At 44.9% G+C, this 16,751-nt stretch overlaps 2 protein-coding genes across 5 annotated transcripts in view; one reads left to right on the top strand and one right to left on the bottom strand.

Annotated features, from left to right (window-relative positions):
• Positions 1–1,851: 1,851 nt before the first annotated feature.
• LOC116998436 (5-hydroxytryptamine receptor 5B-like) lies at positions 1,852–16,325 on the top strand. Of its 4 annotated transcripts, XM_033064029.1 has the most exons (4): positions 2,006–2,845; positions 9,493–13,257; positions 13,683–14,463; positions 15,037–16,325. In XM_033064029.1, the coding sequence occupies exons 1-2, from the start codon at positions 2,072–2,074 to the stop codon at positions 9,823–9,825; spliced, it is 1,107 nt and encodes a 368-aa protein (XP_032919920.1). In that variant the 5' UTR covers positions 2,006–2,071; the 3' UTR covers positions 9,826–13,257; positions 13,683–14,463; positions 15,037–16,325. The 4 variants fall into 4 exon arrangements, with proteins under 4 accessions (XP_032919923.1, XP_032919920.1, XP_042635364.1 ...); XM_033064032.1 differs by having other exon boundaries at positions 1,852–2,845; positions 13,683–16,325; XM_042779430.1 differs by lacking the exon at positions 13,683–14,463.
• The window catches only part of CCDC93 (coiled-coil domain containing 93), a 34,633-nt gene continuing 31,814 nt past the window's right edge, over positions 13,933–16,751 (bottom strand). The window contains exons 22-23 of the mRNA XM_033064028.1: positions 16,262–16,375; positions 13,933–15,100 (exon numbers count right to left, since the gene is read on the bottom strand). Of these exons, the coding sequence (XP_032919919.1) occupies positions 15,047–15,100; positions 16,262–16,375 (168 nt within the window). The 3' untranslated portion in view covers positions 13,933–15,046. The remainder of the gene's footprint in view (positions 15,101–16,261; positions 16,376–16,751) is intronic.

The following is a 16,751-nucleotide window of genomic DNA, read 5'->3' as shown; positions in this document are numbered from 1 at the left end:
GTCTCTGCAAAATCTTGTATAACAGTTACAAAACTTCCAAGCTCTCTTCTCTATTCTGGATGTCAGCTGAAGATGTTGAGTAACCCAGGGCTTTTTGGGCTCCTCTGGTTGCAATCAACTGTTAATGTTTTTATTATTAATACAGTCAATACCAGCTGGCATCTAGATTCTCTATCACATTTTCAATTGTAAAATTATGGAACCAGCTGTCAAAGGACTTCGGAAGGTTTGTTTTTTGTCTTGAGCTGAAATTTTCTATACATTTCTCAAATTAATTGCAGGATTCATATAACTAACTTTTAAAAAATATGCTTTAGAAAGGAGGCTGAATTTCTATTAAAGAGGATGGAATGAAACTGCATCTGCTAGAAGGTTTTGTAGCACTTTTGAATCTAAAACAAAAAATGGAAAATAAGAGTCAAGTTCAGTGTAGTCCCTTTATAATGGTCTAAAAATAATCTGCCTCTACCGGATAAAAACAAACTTCTGGAAAATGTAACATTAAATTTTATATATTTGCTATAAAAATACAGCATAATTTCACAAAATGGGTTGGAGTTCTGTTCTATCTGGCTGAATCATCACCCTCCAGAGCTGTTCCTAAGCTGCGTGCTGCCCTTGCAAATGCTTGGAAATGACGCTGGAACAAAGCTAGTCTGGGCAGCTGCTCCCTGGGGAGGACAGACACTTCCTCAGTAAAGGGGAGCCTGGACACGAATTACAAGGATGCAGGAAGTCAAGAACTTGCAGACTGACAGAAAGAAATATTATTACAAGACTGAGTCTGGAAAGATTCAGTTAAAGAGAGTGCTGAAGTGATGTTTGGTAAAGTGATGGAAATATGTTTTGCAGTTCCTCATCTCTGCCACAAGTCCATTTCTCATAAATTATCAGGTCAACAGGGGAAAGTGAGAACACATGCAAAGGAAGATGTAAAGTATTTAGACTTACAAGAGATTGCTGTTTTCCAGCCTTTTGTGTTTTGCATCCCTCAGACTTCTCAAAAGGGCCCCAAACACGAAACATCCAGATGGAAAGATGACAAGATGACATTCCCTTGTATTCACTGTTAATTCTATTGCCTATGTCCAAGCCCTTGGTCACATATTTGATTGCTTGTTTTAAGAGCAATGGCCTGGTTGGGGCTGTGAGGAGAAGAGGGTGTCCCGTAGCCTCACGGGGTCCATGTGGAGAAGGGGGTGTCTCGTCACCCTGGCTCTGTGGGGACACACACTATTGCTGTCTGCTCCACACCTGAGCACCGCGTCCAAATCTGGGCTCCTCCGCACAGGAAAGGCAAGGAGCTACTGCAGAGGGTCCAGCAGAGGCCACAGAGGTGATGAGGGGTCTGGAGCATCCCTTAGGAGGAGAGACTGTGGGAGCTGCGCCTGTTTATGCCAGGAGAGGAGGAGCGAGGGGGAATCTCATTAGTGCACATTAGGATCTCAAATGTGGGTGCCAAGAGGATGGTGCCAGACTCCTTTCAATGGTGCCCAGCGACAGGACATAAACTAAAACACAAGTTTAACTGCAACATGAGGAAGAGCTTCTTCATACTGAGGGGGGCAGCGCGCTAAAAGCTGCCCAGGGAGGTATGGAGTCTCCCTCTCCGGAGCCATTCCAAACTCACCTGGACGCGTTCCTGTGACACCTGCCCGAGGTGCCCCTGCCTGGGGACGGGGCGATCTCCAGAGGACCCTTCCAGCCCCGGCGGATCAGCGGTTCTGTCGCTCCCCTCAGGCCCGCGGGCCGCAGCCGGGGAGGCGGCGCCTCCCACCGCCCCTCACGGACCGGCCGCGCCACCGCCCCCGAGGCGGCCGCTGGGGCGGGGCGGCAGCGCCGGTGCCGCCCGCCCGCCCTCGCTGCCCGTGCCGGAGCTTCTCCGCGATCCCACCGTGCCTCCCTCCCTTCTCCAGCCCCCGTCCCTTCTGCAGCCGCCCGGGATGGGCGTGCGGAGCGGCGGGCGGGAGCCGCGGCGGCACACGGCGGGCGGCCGCTGAGCGGGGGCGCGTCCCGGTGCGGGGCTGCGGGGCTGGGACGGTGGGAGCAGGCAGCGGTGACGGGTCCGGGCATGGCGGAGAGCCTGAGCCCCTGCTCCCCGCGGGGCCAGTGCCAGCCCGGCATGGGTGCCAACACCTCGTCCGCCAGCATGGACACCAACGCCTCCTCCTCGGTGGTGGGCGGCAGCGCCTGGAGGGGCCGGGAGCCCTTCTCCATCTTCACCGTCCTCATCCTCACCCTGCTGGTGCTCCTGACCGTGGCCACCTTCCTCTGGAACCTGCTGGTGCTGGCGACCATCCTGCGAGTGAAGGCCTTCCACCGGGTGCCCCACAACCTGGTGGCCTCCACGGCGGTGTCGGACGTGCTGGTGGCGGCCCTGGTGATGCCGCTGAGCCTGGTGAAGGAGCTGTCGGCCGGGCGGCGGTGGCGGCTGGGCCGGGAGCTGTGCCTCGTGTGGGTGTGCTTCGACGTGCTGTGCTGCACGGCCAGCATCTGGAACGTGACGGCCATCGCCCTGGACCGCTACTGGTCCATCACCCGGCAGCTGCAGTACACGCTGCTCGCCCGCCGCCGCATCTCCAATGTCATGATCGCTCTCACCTGGCTGCTCTCCGCCACCATCTCCCTGGCCCCGCTGCTGGGCTGGGGCGAGACCTACAGCCCCGAGCAGGAGCGCTGCCAGCTCAGCCAGGACCCGTCCTACACCATCGTCTCCACGGGCGGGGCGTTCTACCTGCCCCTCTGCGTGGTGCTCTTCGTCTACTGGAAGATCTACAAGGCGTCCAAGTTCCACATGGGGGGCCGCAGGAGGAACGCCGTGGTGCCCCTGCCCGAGGCTGCCCAGGTAAGGCTGGGCAAGGGGAGGGAGCCCCTGCTGCTCCCCCAGCTCCTGCTCCTCTCAGCTCCCACCTCTCCCCTGCCATGGTGGGTTCGGTTCAGCTGCGAGGTGTCCTGGAGCTCCATGTGAGTTTAACTTGGTCACAGACTGGACGTGAGCAGTAGCTAGACAGTCAAAAAGTGCAGCTCCTGGAGAAGAGCTTTATCCTCATGTTTTCCTTGTGTGTTATAAGAGTACAGGTGCATTCACTGCCACTCAGGAGAGACATTTGAAAATTGTCTCCTTGTTTTGAATTTGCCATTCCTTGGGTTTGTTTTTTTTTTCCTCTTTATGTCTTTGACAGCATTGGTATGGTAAAAAAGAGCATAAACACATTTCCAGGTCCTGTACCAAGAAAAATGCGCATTTAACTACCAGCAAAGACTTTGTATGTCTGAATAGATTTTTGGCAAGAATATTACACACTCAACATAGATAAACAGACAGACAGACATAGATAGATGTGCATAGATAGATGGATGGATGTGCTTGGGCTACTTTACCCTGAATGCTGCTCACTGTGTACATTGAAGCAATGAGCAGTCGTTTCTGGTTTAAAATTACCTGCTGGCTTCAAAATCATGTTTTCCTTATCCCAAAGATTGTCTGCAATCCTGCAGTGCCCTCGCCATTTGGGAGGTGCTGTTCATTTTGGGGATACACTTTGCTGACAGGAGAGCTGTGTCCCTTCAGAAGGGTTGGGCTTGGCTCCTTGTGCTCCATAAATCAGGCTCTGCTTTATGCTGCTGTCTTCCATTCCGTGCCTCCACCGTGCTTGCCTGTGCCCTCTGTAAACTTTCCCTGCTTTCTGTCACATACTCTTACTCTCACTCCTACCAGTCTTCATGTTTTTGTGATTGCATGTTACACTTCCTAGGCCCAGCTGTGTATATGTTAGAGATACCTACAGAGAACACTTCTGTTCCACTGGGGCTAATCCTGCAGAGCCTCATTCCCCTGCAAAATTCTATCTTTGATTTGGAGTCAAGGAAGCTCATTATTATGGTCACAATAAGAGTCTGTAGGTTGTGTCCCCAGATTCTTGCAAGAGATGACAGCACTGGCAATTATGTGTGATGAGACTCATAGATTTGGATCATAATGTCCTGAAGATACTTTTAATATATATTGATTTATGAAGGTATCTTCTATGAAAAAACAAAATTTTTTTTAGAAAGTTGAGAATGTCTGTTCTAGTGGCATTTTTTTCCCTACAATCTTTAGCCCCTATTTTGCACCAAATTCCTTTCAAATTGTTTTAAGTATGATGAAAGTATTGTTTGGAATTAATGTAGGATCTCTTTAAGCACAAAAGCCAGCTGATTATTTGTAGTAGTTTTGCATGCTCTTTTACATACACACATACCCATACAGGATTAGTTGTTTGGCATCTAAAATTCTGGGAAGTGAAATGAGCTGAGGCATTGCTGCTGAAGCCAGTGGAGAGACACATCACATGGCAGTGAAACTGCAAAACTCTGCAAGACAGAGTCTTTCTGCAAATTGTCACAGTTCTGTCTGCGAGAGCCCTGCGTGGGCCCAGCGTGGCTGCCAGGTGAATGCTTTGAGCTGATGCAAGCTCTGGGGGCTGGTTTAGGCTGCACTGATGAAAGGGCTCTGTCCCAGCGAGCCAAACACCCATTTTGGAGGGGTTATTGCAATACCAGCAAATGCTCAAGCCAGTAGTCTTCTTTCTCATGTTGGTGTGATTGACACATTGACTTCTCCTAACAGGGATTCTTGAATCTGCAGTTGGCAGTTGATGTGTAGTGGCAACTTCCCCCGTTGTCCCAGCAGCCCCATTTGCTGACTTAAATTAAAAGACTTCTGTGATTCAGATGCAAACTTTACTCCTCACCAGAAGGAAGAGTGATGCTGCACATGTGTACTTTAAATGAACTCGTGGATCAAGCGAGCTGGCATTCAGGATGCATTTCTTGTTTTCTTTCTAAATTAAGATACTGAGATTTACTCACCAAGTGTTATCCTGGTCCTTTTTAAGCTTGTGGTAGTAGGATCCATCACATCCACAGGAAGAGTAGCAGTTTCCCAGTGAATTCTGGAGGGGAATCTTCACACACATCACTACTGTTCTTTGGCAAAACCCTGTTGTTTTTTTAAACATGCAAACACATTGCCAAGCTTTGCTTTGCTGCATGCAGGGGTGAGCAGGCTGTCAGCATCAGCTCTGTCCTCTCTGATGGAGCAAATTCTGTTCTGCTTCTTGTGGTTTGCCCATAAAATCATTCTTACTTTCCCTTTCTTTCCTCCCTCTACTTTCTTCCATCTCCTTTCTCAGAGAATGCACACCTGTCATGCTCACCCTGGCAATATTTCCCTTCTGTCACTGTGACTCTGGATGTGAATTCCTCTCTGCATCTGTGTCAGTTCTCACTCCAGGTGATCTGAGGAGTATTAGCAGGGGTTTTTGGCAATGCCAAAGGCTGGCAGTGCTTCCCAGTTTGGAGGTGAGCAATACCAGCAGTGATCCCTGCTGGGACAGATGTCTGTGCTGCACTCAGGAGTGAGCTGTCAGATGGTGCTGGACTGGAACTGCACAGCAGGGCTGCAGTTTGTGACCTGAGGTACAACCAGCTGCTTAGTTCTGGCAAGTCTAAGGACAGAAAAGGTCTGAGTTCACAGCACTGAGAGGCCAGTTGGGATGCCCTGGAAAAAGCAATGCACCAAGTGGAGCAGTGAGGGTGGTACCTTGATGTTTGTCAGGCACCAAAATGGTGACACCAACCTTTGCAGGTTACCACTATATATATGAGAATAAAATGGTTTGGTTTTTTTCACAGAGAAAGGGCATTTCTTTCAAACTGGGAGTTGGCATACATGCCTTATGTCCCTACACTCTTACAGAGCTGCAGCACAGAATAGGTACAAAATAACTATTCTGAGTCATCCTTTGGTTAAAACTTTACTTGTGTTTTTGAAAAATACTTTTCAAAACCTTTGAAAAAATTTGGGTGAGGGAGATGGACATGAAACATCTGAGATGTTTCAGGTTTTAATGAGAACTTGGTTTTTTGCTTTCCTTTGAAATAAAAGAATTGCTGAATTGGGATCCTAAATTAAGCTGGTACTTTTATAATTGTTTGTTTGCCAATTATGAAACTCCCTAAAAAGTGAATTCTGTAGGCAGCACTGACGTGGGTGACTCTCATTAAAAATCTAGTGACATACCAACACTGACAGAGAGCTATGCCCTGTCACACCTTGTTGACAGCAGGCAATAATTCTCTCTCTAAACAGTCCAATTGAAATAAATGAGACTGCTTGAAAAACAGCAGATACTGCTGGATAGCGCCCTTTTAAATCAATGAAATCCCTTGTAGCATAGGGACAGCCCAGCAAAACCAAGGATGATGGGATCTGAATTACTTACATGTTTAAATTTTCATGTGAGGAGTTAAAAATCAAGTTCTGATGATGATCGATGGAGGTTTTGCTGGAGTTTTTTTGTTTGTTTGTTTTTCTTTCTCCCCTCTCAAAGTACTTATATAGTTTATAAAAACATTAGGCATGATCCAAACCTTAGAGTTTTGTGAGAGTCCTTCCCACTTTGGATAACATCAGGCTCCAGAGGTGCTGTGTTCTGCACCTTGGTCCATTCAGCTCCTTCAACTCCCTTAACCAGTCAGCATAATGTGGGAGAAAAAACAGATTCGCCTGTTCTGAAGGGGTCATGGGCCTTTCTGTTTCTTATTCTGCCTCTCACAAGTAGAAGAGATGGGCCAAAAAAAAATTAAGCTGTCCAGAAGAGCTGTAAAAAATGTGCAGAAAAGAGTGAGGCAGGAAGCAATGTGGAGTGGGTAGTGATTTCCTGGGAGCAATGGAGTTAGTCCTGCTTACAGCAGAAGAAAATCCTGTGAGAGAAAGCAGGTGTTCTTCCTGTCAAATGAACTGTTTGTCATGTTGGTGGAGCATCCAAGAGAGTGTAGACATTTCTATGTTTTGATCCTTTGTTGTGCATTTAGTTTCTTGTGTTCTTGTTCAAAGAGTAGGAAGCATGCCAGGGTGGCACTGAGGCAGTAATGACCTCTGCTGAGCCACACTGTGGTAGGCAAAGCTCTGAATTTGTGTTACTAAGCCACATTTGTTTGATGTTTATCATCTTTATGTTGTTTTGTTATTGCAAACTCTGCAGGTGCAGGACAAACATACCCAGAGCACCTGCCACGCAGGACCAGTAATAACAATCATTAAAGCCGTAAGGAACATTTTAAATCAAGGGATTTTGTCAGAAACTCCTTGGTGGCATGTTTTCTATGGCATTCTAAGAACACAGGAATTGGGAACATACAGCTCTGGAAACATGTAGCCATTTAGGAGAAGTAATTTACTGGGGACAGACAAACAAGAGAAGGGGCTTTGAACTGTAATTGCTGTTCAGTGTACAGAAGAATAAATTCTGGAATCGAAACCAAACTCCTTTGTGGCTGTAGAAGGATTTGTACTTGAGCTCATTTCCTTCATTTACTCTATTTCTCTCACAGAACAGCATTTCTCACAGCCTGTAGTCCTGGAAAAAGCTGATTTCATGAGTTCAGAACTAAATTCTGGCGTCAGAGTAGCAGTCCTTTCATCCCAGCTATTTCCTCAGCGTTCCTGACTTGCAGTGCCTGGGCAGATGGAAGGAAATCTGTGCCTGAGGCAGAGTATGCTGCTAGACACTGAGAACAGCGTGCAACACTGCAGAGATGGCTCCAGCAAAACCCAGGGCACCTCCATGGACTGCTCTAATTTACAATCTGTGACCACCTCTTGTGCTGTCACAGCCTGCTTGCTAGTGGTCCTCAGTAGGCCCACCATGGGGGTAAAGGTTTTGTACTTATCCTTTGTTCTGTGTGGTACAGGATAAAGATCAGCTGTTGTGGCTTACACTGGAAACTGGAGTCATGCAAAGCCTCTGGGACTGGCACTGGGAACTGCAGATTTGGCACATTTGGAGCTGCATTTACTTATAGCAAGGAATTTACAAAATGTACTATGATCTATTTTCACTTGCTGTTTTGTATTCAGAGGCCTGATGTAACAACCAGTGAAGTTTGTAAAAACTCCTCTGACTTCAGTAGGAGCTTGACCAGGCTGTGCATGCAGGCTTCGTTGTGGAAAACATCTGAGGACTGAGGTATCTTCTAGCAAAGGACATGAAATAACTTTTTTGCAATATGTTATTAGGCAATAAAAGGGTTGCTGCTAGTAAATTCTGCAGCCAGAAGTAGTGAGTAGTGATTTGATGATGGCAAATGTTAAAGGTTAAATACAGCACCAAGCTGTGCCTGATGCTCATGAGGAAGGCCATTGTGTGGCTGTTCCCAAGAGGCACTTATGTAACTATTCCTCAGGGCTAAGACATAATCTTTCAGGTTGCTTGTCACACATTTGTCCTCGTGTCATGCATTCATCCATTTTGCAGAGTGTGATTAAGGATGTGCAGAGCAAGTCCTTCTGCAGACAAATGGTGTGATCCTTGCTACATGAGGGGTGTCCCATTTTAATTGTCAGAACAGATGTGATTTTCATTTCCCTCCATTATTTGCCTGCGCCCATAATCTGCTGTTTTTACATTGTGCAGCCCTGTCTCGTGTCTGAGGGTGCAGACAGGGATATCCATCCTGAAGAGTGATTGTTCAGCCTCTGCCAGCGCTTCCTTGTCTGAATTGCTGTGCCCATCCTGAGCAGAGGCCCTCCATCTATTACAAAGGTAGCACATGCATGTGGAATGTGTAGCTAACTTAACAACGACCCGTGTCTAGAGTGTTGTCAAAGTCTTGCAATGCCTGTGAATTTTCACTCAGGCAAATTTTACAGCCTAAAACTGTTGTTTTTATTGCACTCTCTTCATAACTGGAGTGCCTAGAAGAACTTTAATATCACAGACACTTCAGTCTTCAGATTAAAATCACTAGGGAGTGTCTCTATCTGGTTAGACTCAAAGCACACAAATAACTTCTGCCCAGGAGCTGTTTGCCCCAGAGCGCTGTGCTGTACTCAATGCAGAGATCAATGTCTTGCCCTTGGTGAGATGAGACAAGAAGCACTGTCAACAGCCTAGAGTAGCTGAATTTTCTTTCTCTCTTGCATAACTTCTGCTGAAGCCAGAGTTTCAACTGAAGGCCAACTGAAATGGTGTTTTTCTGGCAATGGAGTATTTTCTGAGAAAGTTCAGAATAACAGAATGGTTGGACTTGGAAGGAACCTCTGGAGATCATCTTGTCCAGCTGCTGAAGCAGTTCACCTAGAGTAGGTCTAAAGGCCATGCAGCAGCATGAGTCTGGTGCAGGGATAGGCAGCAGGCACAGACCTTTGTTAGCCTGCCTTAACAGCCTGATTTCCCCCTAGGTATGAAGACTTACAATAAAATAAAGTGAAAAAGAATCCTGCAGCACACGTGGCACCAGGTACTCTTTACTTAGCTCTGTCAGCTACACTTGGCAGCTTTTCCAGTGTAATGAGAAGCCTGGTAACTTTGGCACTCTTTCTTTCTTCTAGCATGGAAGGAATGGAGTTCAGGCCTTTTGTGGTAGGTGCACAGATGTTGTGCTGTCATTTAAAAGTAATACTTCACTGTCTTGGTAAGAAACTTGTGTTTGCTTTTGTTTGAGGTGAAGGAAGCTTCGCAGGAACCACAGATGGTGTTTACAGCTCGTCGTGCAGCTATCACTTTCCAGACAGATGGAGAAACGTGGAGAGAACAGAAAGAGAAAAAGGCAGCTCTGATGGTTGGCATCTTAATTGGAGTTTTTGTACTGTGCTGGATCCCTTTCTTCATCACAGAATTAATAAGTCCCCTCTGCTCCTGCAACATCCCGCCCGTCTGGAAAAGCATCTTTCTTTGGCTTGGCTACTCAAATTCTTTCTTTAATCCTCTCATTTATACAGCATTTAACAAAAATTACAACAATGCCTTCAAGAACCTTTTTGTAAAGCAAAAATAAAAGGAGAAACAGAGGAAAAAATGATTATTGCATTACAGAAAGATTTCTTGAGGGAAACATGCCTGTGATATGTACAGTTTTCATGCACAAGAGCTACTTGAGGGGATTTAGGAGCAGTGAAAAAGAAGATGGAAGATGTCTGGATATAAACCTACTGAGAGTTTACAATTCCCCCTTAGAAATATATATGTGCTATGCCAGTGTTTGGCAAAGAAGGTGGAATCAGGGAATGCCTGCCTTCTGTCTGCTCTTCAAACCATGCCATGAGGTCTGCCAGGAAAGTGATCCTGCCCAGCCAGCCCCAGCCCTGCTGGAACTCTCCTCATTAGCACAGGCACTCCGTGGGAGCTGCTAATTGAGCAACACTGACATGTCTGTGATATGGGCAGGATGCTGGCTTTGGTTTTCAGATTTATTTCGGAAGGGAATAAACATGCTGCAGTCAATCAGGCCTTGAGCTGATGTGAAATTATGACCAAGCAGCTCAGAAACACATGGTGCCAGCACTGAGGGGCTGTGTGCTCTGCAAGCAGCTGGGCTTGATGGGCAGGCCTGGTCAAACGGGTCAGCTGTGTCCCCTGGGCTTAAGTGAAACTTAAGAGGCCAATACAGAATTATTCAGAGCCCCTGAGAATGTGTTCTTAATGCTTGCACAGGAGGATTTCATTTGTGTTGTCCTCCCTAACTCTGCCAAACTCAGACTCTCCCTGTTTTATGAAACTTGGGTTAGACACCAACCCCTCCAAGTGAATGGGGACTGTATGCATGGTTATTTCATGCTACTGTAAAACTGAGCAGGCATCTGTGTTGCAAACACCAAACAGGATGTTCAGGCACACCAGCTGTGCTGGCAGCAGCATGTGGCTGCTTGGCAGTAATAGATCAGTGCCTGCACTGTGTCTGGGGCCCTTGCACCATAAATCTTCTCATCACCCAGCCTGGATGAAATCCACAATTTGGCAACTGGCATCAACTGGCATCAACCTCTTCCTTCTGTAACAAAGGTGTGGATACCATCAGGTCTAAGTGACTCCCCAAAACCCAAAGAGACTCAAACCCAAGCCTTCAGTCGTTTTCCCAAGATCTGAAAAACACCCCTGACCCAACAATATGTACATAAATAATCTATTTCCTTGCATACTGCCAAGTCCATCTTGCTCCATATTTGTTTCTCTGGTGGGTTTCACTTCCTCCTCTGCTCTGAGTGGGAGAGCTGACAGCATCTCTGAGTATTTCTAGCATGGCAGCTTTTTACTGGCACAGAGTCCCAGGAAGCTTAAGGGAGCTTGGCTGCATTTCAGGAGCATAGTGTGTGGTGAGGTCAGGCAGAGCTGGACCTCCCATCTGCAGTGCTGTGACAGACCAGTGTGACCTGCAGCCACAGCCACAGCTTGCCTTGCATTCCTGCAGAGGATGCTTCTCTCAACTTCAGTGGGAATTCAGAAATTTTAATAACCTAGAATTTAGAAGAGTTGTTAGATAGTGACTCAGATTTAAATGCCAATTTAAATAACTTTCCCTTGTGACTCCCAACTTGCCTGCATATGGAATAGCTACCATTCAAACCAGTGTTGGGAGGCTTAATTAAACCAGAAGGAAGGCACATATGTAAAAGACTGAATGTAACTAAAACCTGCAGCCTCATTCAGAACCACTGACAAATTTTTCAAGTTAATTGTATTTTTTCCTATAAGAGAAGAAATGCTCTAAAACCTTTAAAATTCAAACAGATGACATGGAAGAGAGGAAATGCAGGGGTCATATTGGGTTTGTGTTCAAAAGCATACAAATCTTGTGCATGTGGCACTCCTGAAGTTTCTAATAATCACGTTTTGGACATGGAAAATTTTGGAAATTTTACTCCCTCAGCCTGGTAAGCCAAGCCATTGCTGCCACATAAATCCAGTGCCAGCCCTGGTGCCCTGGCCCATCCCAGTGTGGCTGCAGGAGCTGCAGTGATCTCTAGCTGCACATTCCACCTGACTGCAGCACCCAGCTCCAGTTCCAGAACCCTTCCCTGAAGCAACACAGGCTGTGAAGGCACCTTCTACCATGTCTTGGCCTCTGGAACTTGGGAGAACACCACAGAGCTGCAAGGCCCCTGTGCAGTTCCTGCAGCTGCACCAGTGCAGACCCTGACCTGCAGCAGAGTGCCTTCAGCAAGCAGGAGAGATGTGGTAGGGCACTGACACGGCTCTCCTCCTCCTCAAGGATGAATTTAGCTCCCTTAAGAGGCGAGGCTGGGCCTCTGGAATTTTGCTGTGAGAAGTTCTGAAGATAAGCAGCCAGTGCTCTGCCCACCCAAGCATCTGTGCCAGCAGTGTTCCGGGCTCACACAGCCGGCCTCCGTACGCACCCAGAGGCGAGCAGAGCTTTCATTTCATTGCACTGCATTTAGAAAGCTCTTAACAAAATCAGCTTCCCACACTGACTCTAAATGCAGACTGCAGTTAGAAGAGCAGCAGCACAGATTCAGGATTTAAAATTCTGGTTTTTAATCACAGCTTGCTGTGGGGCAAAGAAAATGTTATCAGTGGTTGTTACCTAACCTGCTGCATGCTCCCATGTGAACTAAGATAAATGGCACAGTATCTTGACTATCCAAAAGAAAATAAAATAGAAATCAGGTATTCTAAAGGGACATCATTTGGCACAGCTTAGATGCTACAGTCATTTATTTCCCCAGCTGAAGCTACCAATCATCTCTGCTGTAAGCAGTGGACAACTAGTTTTAAACTTTATTTCCTGACACTGAATTTGCTTCCAGAAAAACTTACTGGAGCCTATTGCTCAGCAGAAGGGCACTGCTCCATGCTGCAGTAGCTGTGCTGTGGGAGCCCAGAATGTGCAGAAATTAAAGGGCTTTGGAGGATGAGTGTGAGCAGACAATGCTAATAACCCTAATAAAAAAAAATAAGTTTTGCTGCAAGTCCTGTAAATGCTACTTTACAAGCCTGGTAACACCAAATGAATTCAGGCCAAGACCTTTCTCTTTCAACAAGGAGATCCATCAATACTGAAGAAAAATTCTGAGAAAGTCTCAGTTCCTCACCTGCAACCAGCTGAGATGATTTAAGGCAGATTCTCCTTGCTGTTGGTTCCTCCCCAGGTATGAGAAATGGCACCCAACACATAGAGCCTGTGCCAGAAAGCAAGGAACAGCTGATGGAACTGCTTTCACACCCTCACCAGCCTCCTTTCTTCTCCTTTTCACATGGGCCTCACACCAAAGGTAGTGGCCATTGCCCTGGGTTCCATCTAAAACAGTCAGTTATGATCTGGACTCTGCTTTATCCTTTGTGAGCAACAACTGCATCTTCACAAACCTCACATTTATATCTTAGTAAAAAATCACAAGCTCCTACTCAGAGTAACTGATCTCACATTTTTATATTCCTTGTGGAAGGTTCCAGGTTACTGTATTTGTAGCAGGTAAGCATAAAATTTAACATTATACTGAACAAATAATCACATCCTTTATTCTACATGCAAGTTCATTATTTACCTATTTACCCTGCCTAGGAAATTTTGCTTGATGCTAAAAAGCAATTGTGATTAAAATGATAAATCCCAAATTGAAATGCCCATTCAAGTCATTGCTTTAGAGTTGCATGATACACAAACACAGCACAGCTTGTATTCCCAAGCAGGTCTCCTTGGTTGAGCCAGGCTTATTGAGTTATTCAATTTACAAACTAGAAAGAGCCTTACAGTTTTTATAGAGGGCAAAGGGTGTAGACAGAAATAATGCCTCCTAATATCAAAGCTGCCTACAGAAAGTCTGCAAGCAGCACTCAATGCAGCTTTCCTTCTTTGAAGAGATTTGGAATCTGATTTTGCCTTTGTTATTTTGCTAGCCCTGGGCAGACTGAGTATTTGAACAGATGCAAGAGGAGCAGCCCAGATCTATTCCCTCACTAACCTTGGGGGAGCAAGGTTCCAGCTGGCTCAGGGGCAAGGTTTTCTTTCTGTTTGTGCTGAAGGAACAGGACACAAAAACAGTGACTCATTTGACTATAGACATGATTCATCTTTTAATGCACTTGTAATTCAAGAGCCTGGGAAAAGTTCTAAGGCAAGTTCCACCTTGAAAACACGATAGCAGAATGGATTCCAAACATTCTTTATTTTATATTTGCTGCCATAGAAAGTAATTGAACAGCACTGTCATCAGTGTCAGTGGGAAAAAGGAACATGGGTTTTCTTCTCCTGAACATGTCAGGTACATTAAGAAGTCAGTCCAAAATTCTGGTGTTAAGTACAAAAAGCAACTGTTTGAATTATAAAATACTGTATATACAGATATAAAAATGTCTCAGAAAGTGTCCCACAAAGTTTCTGAACTTTCAAGAACAAATCTTCAGCAGGGTAAGTAGGTTGTTGTCTTCAAAGGTGAGCATCAGTTCATTAGAGCAGAATGTCTCAATCTTTATCTTCCTATATTGCAGGTGACAGACCTTGATTTTCGTCCCAGCCAGGGATAACGTGGTGATCCTAGTATTAAGGTGTTTTTTCCTGGAGCTATTAATTTAACAAGCACACTCTCTATATATAAAAATGAAATTTCAAAGAAATTTATACAACAGCTAGACTTTATAAAAATATAGATCTATAATTTTACACCAGGAATTATCCAAGGTAAGTTTTAATTTTCTTTGCCATTAGAAATTAATTGTTATCCTTTGAAATCCTATATATGGCTAGAATGTAAACTAAAATAATGTGAAATTATTAGCTGGTAAAGTGAGTTTGAATAATCTCATTCTGTGGGGTTTTTTTGGGCCAAAATTAACAAACTACTGCATTCTGCAGTGCTCATCCTATGGGATGGTGGACATACTACACAGTACATGTAAACTCATTGCAGAATTTTCACCTAATTCAGTGTTAAAACCCCAATAAAAAACATTCCCACTGTCCTTACTGTAGGAAAAAAAATAACCCAAAACCCAAATAAATAAAATTAGACAGTATTTCTATTTTTGCTGTACTGTGTTAACTCTTTACTGTGTAATGGAGGCAATAATGAATAATACAGCCATGTGATAAGGGAATGTAAACTGAACACATACTGGAAAAAACAGACTTTTACAGTTGTGTGTATATATATTTTTTATATATATCTATATATATACATCTACATTGCAGTTATAACTGTCACCTCACAAAAGAGATTCAATGGACTGAACAATCTTCTATAAATTTCCCCAGCTGGAGTTCTTCAGGAAGAACTGGCTTTCAGCTTGGACAGCAGCATTTCATTCTTACGGCATTCCTGTGAACAGAGAGCAAACATAAGGAGGAATTGCTCTTAACTCTGCTACCTGGATCTCCACATCAACAGAACCCACCCCTTCCTTCTCCAAAATCCAAAGCAGCTTGGAGCAAGTGATGAGTTGAAGATAATTCTGATTGATCCATCATGTTATTCCAATGGCAATACTCATTAAACTTCATGACATGCAAGCCAGAAGGAACACTGTTTGACCACCCATCTGAAGTTGTTACATGTAGCTAAAGCAAATTCAGCTTTTTACTTATAAACAGAATAAATGTGAAATGGAGATTACTTGTAGGTGATCTGGAACTTCACAGCACAGTTTGCAAGAGTCAGTGCTCAGGGAACATCTCTCAGTCAGGAAATACATTTACATAAATACACCTGTGTTCAGTACCATGACCATGACTTCTTTTATTTTTAAGGGTAGCAGAGCTGAGCAAAAATTCCCTCACATGGTAATGGAAGAAAAAAAGGTAAAAAACCTAAAAATAAATCTATGTAAATTCTGCAAGTAGGACGTAAAACTCTGTATGTCAAGTATGCTGAACAGCCCCTGCCATTCTGGCAGAGTACACTGAAAAGAGGAAGGAACTGTCTCAGAACAAAGCAGGAGTAATTACACAAAGATGTTTTTCCTCAAACATATGAAGCCAAATGACAATTTTGCCTGCAGCATTCCTTTTCATTCATTCATTCTCATGGAGACAGCAAGTAACAGAAGTCCATGATGATTAAAAGCTTGGGAAAGGCTAAATCAATGAAGTGTTATACAATGCCTTCACAGTCATTAGGCAACAAGGCTGGTTCCTGAAGATTAACAACCAAGACTGCATTTCCTCCTTATTCACACACATTTCCACAGCCCTCTTTGCTCTCATACCTAACTGCTCATAGATCTTCAAGAGATTCCACTTGAAAATCTAAATACACCACTTGTTTGATAACCTCTCCCTGTAACACGGACAGGTGCCAATCTAGCAGTGAAAGAACTCCCAGAATCAGAGTCCAAGATTCACATGGAGAAAGCAACCAAGATGCATCATGAACATGGTATGATAAGCACCACATCAGAAAATCTTGTGCATATATTAATGCAAAATCATGTCAAAATAGGTCACTGGACATGACAGTTGAATAGAGCAGGAGTGTTCTTACCTCTTTAAATTCTTTCACTGTTTTGAAGTAAAGCCTCTGTTTCTCTAGAAGCTCTAAGTATTCATCATTCAGCTGGTCTCTTCTCATTTTGTTTTCTTGCTTCTTCTTTTCCATCTGTTGGTGTGCAGGAAGGGTAAGAGATCATATGTATGGGATACACATGGACACAGTGCATAAGGAACAACTATAACACACAAGGGGAGACAGATACTTCATAAATGATACCCTGGCTCGTGCTTGCAATGCAATGAACATTTAGGTCAGCTCTTAAAAATCAGCCTAATACTGAAATCTCAGTACCAGTGGCACTGTAGGTGCAACTGGGATAAGGGCACATGATGGCTGGGACTCTGAGGTGCTGCTGTTCCTCTTCAGCAGCAGAAAGCAGCTTCACTCAGCTCCCACAGTCTGAGAAACCATGCCTGAAGTGCAGGTCTGACTGCACCCACACAATCCAAATGGAAAAGTTCTCACTGATTTCAGTGGCATT

This window comes from Catharus ustulatus, chromosome 7 (assembly GCF_009819885.2).
Source record: "Catharus ustulatus isolate bCatUst1 chromosome 7, bCatUst1.pri.v2, whole genome shotgun sequence".
Taxonomy (NCBI): Eukaryota; Metazoa; Chordata; class Aves; order Passeriformes; family Turdidae; genus Catharus; species Catharus ustulatus.
This window is presented reverse-complemented; position numbering and strand designations above follow the sequence as displayed.

Bases quoted from the DNA above. Each gene is read 5' to 3' on its own strand.
- LOC116998436 (XM_033064032.1), top strand. From the start codon at position 2,072: ATGGCGGAGAGCCTGAGCCCCTGCTCCCCGCGGGGCCAGTGCCAGCCC. The intron at 2,846-9,492 runs GTAAGGCTGGGC...CTTTTGTTTGAG, and splicing joins CCCTGCCCGAGGCTGCCCAG to GTGAAGGAAGCTTCGCAGGA.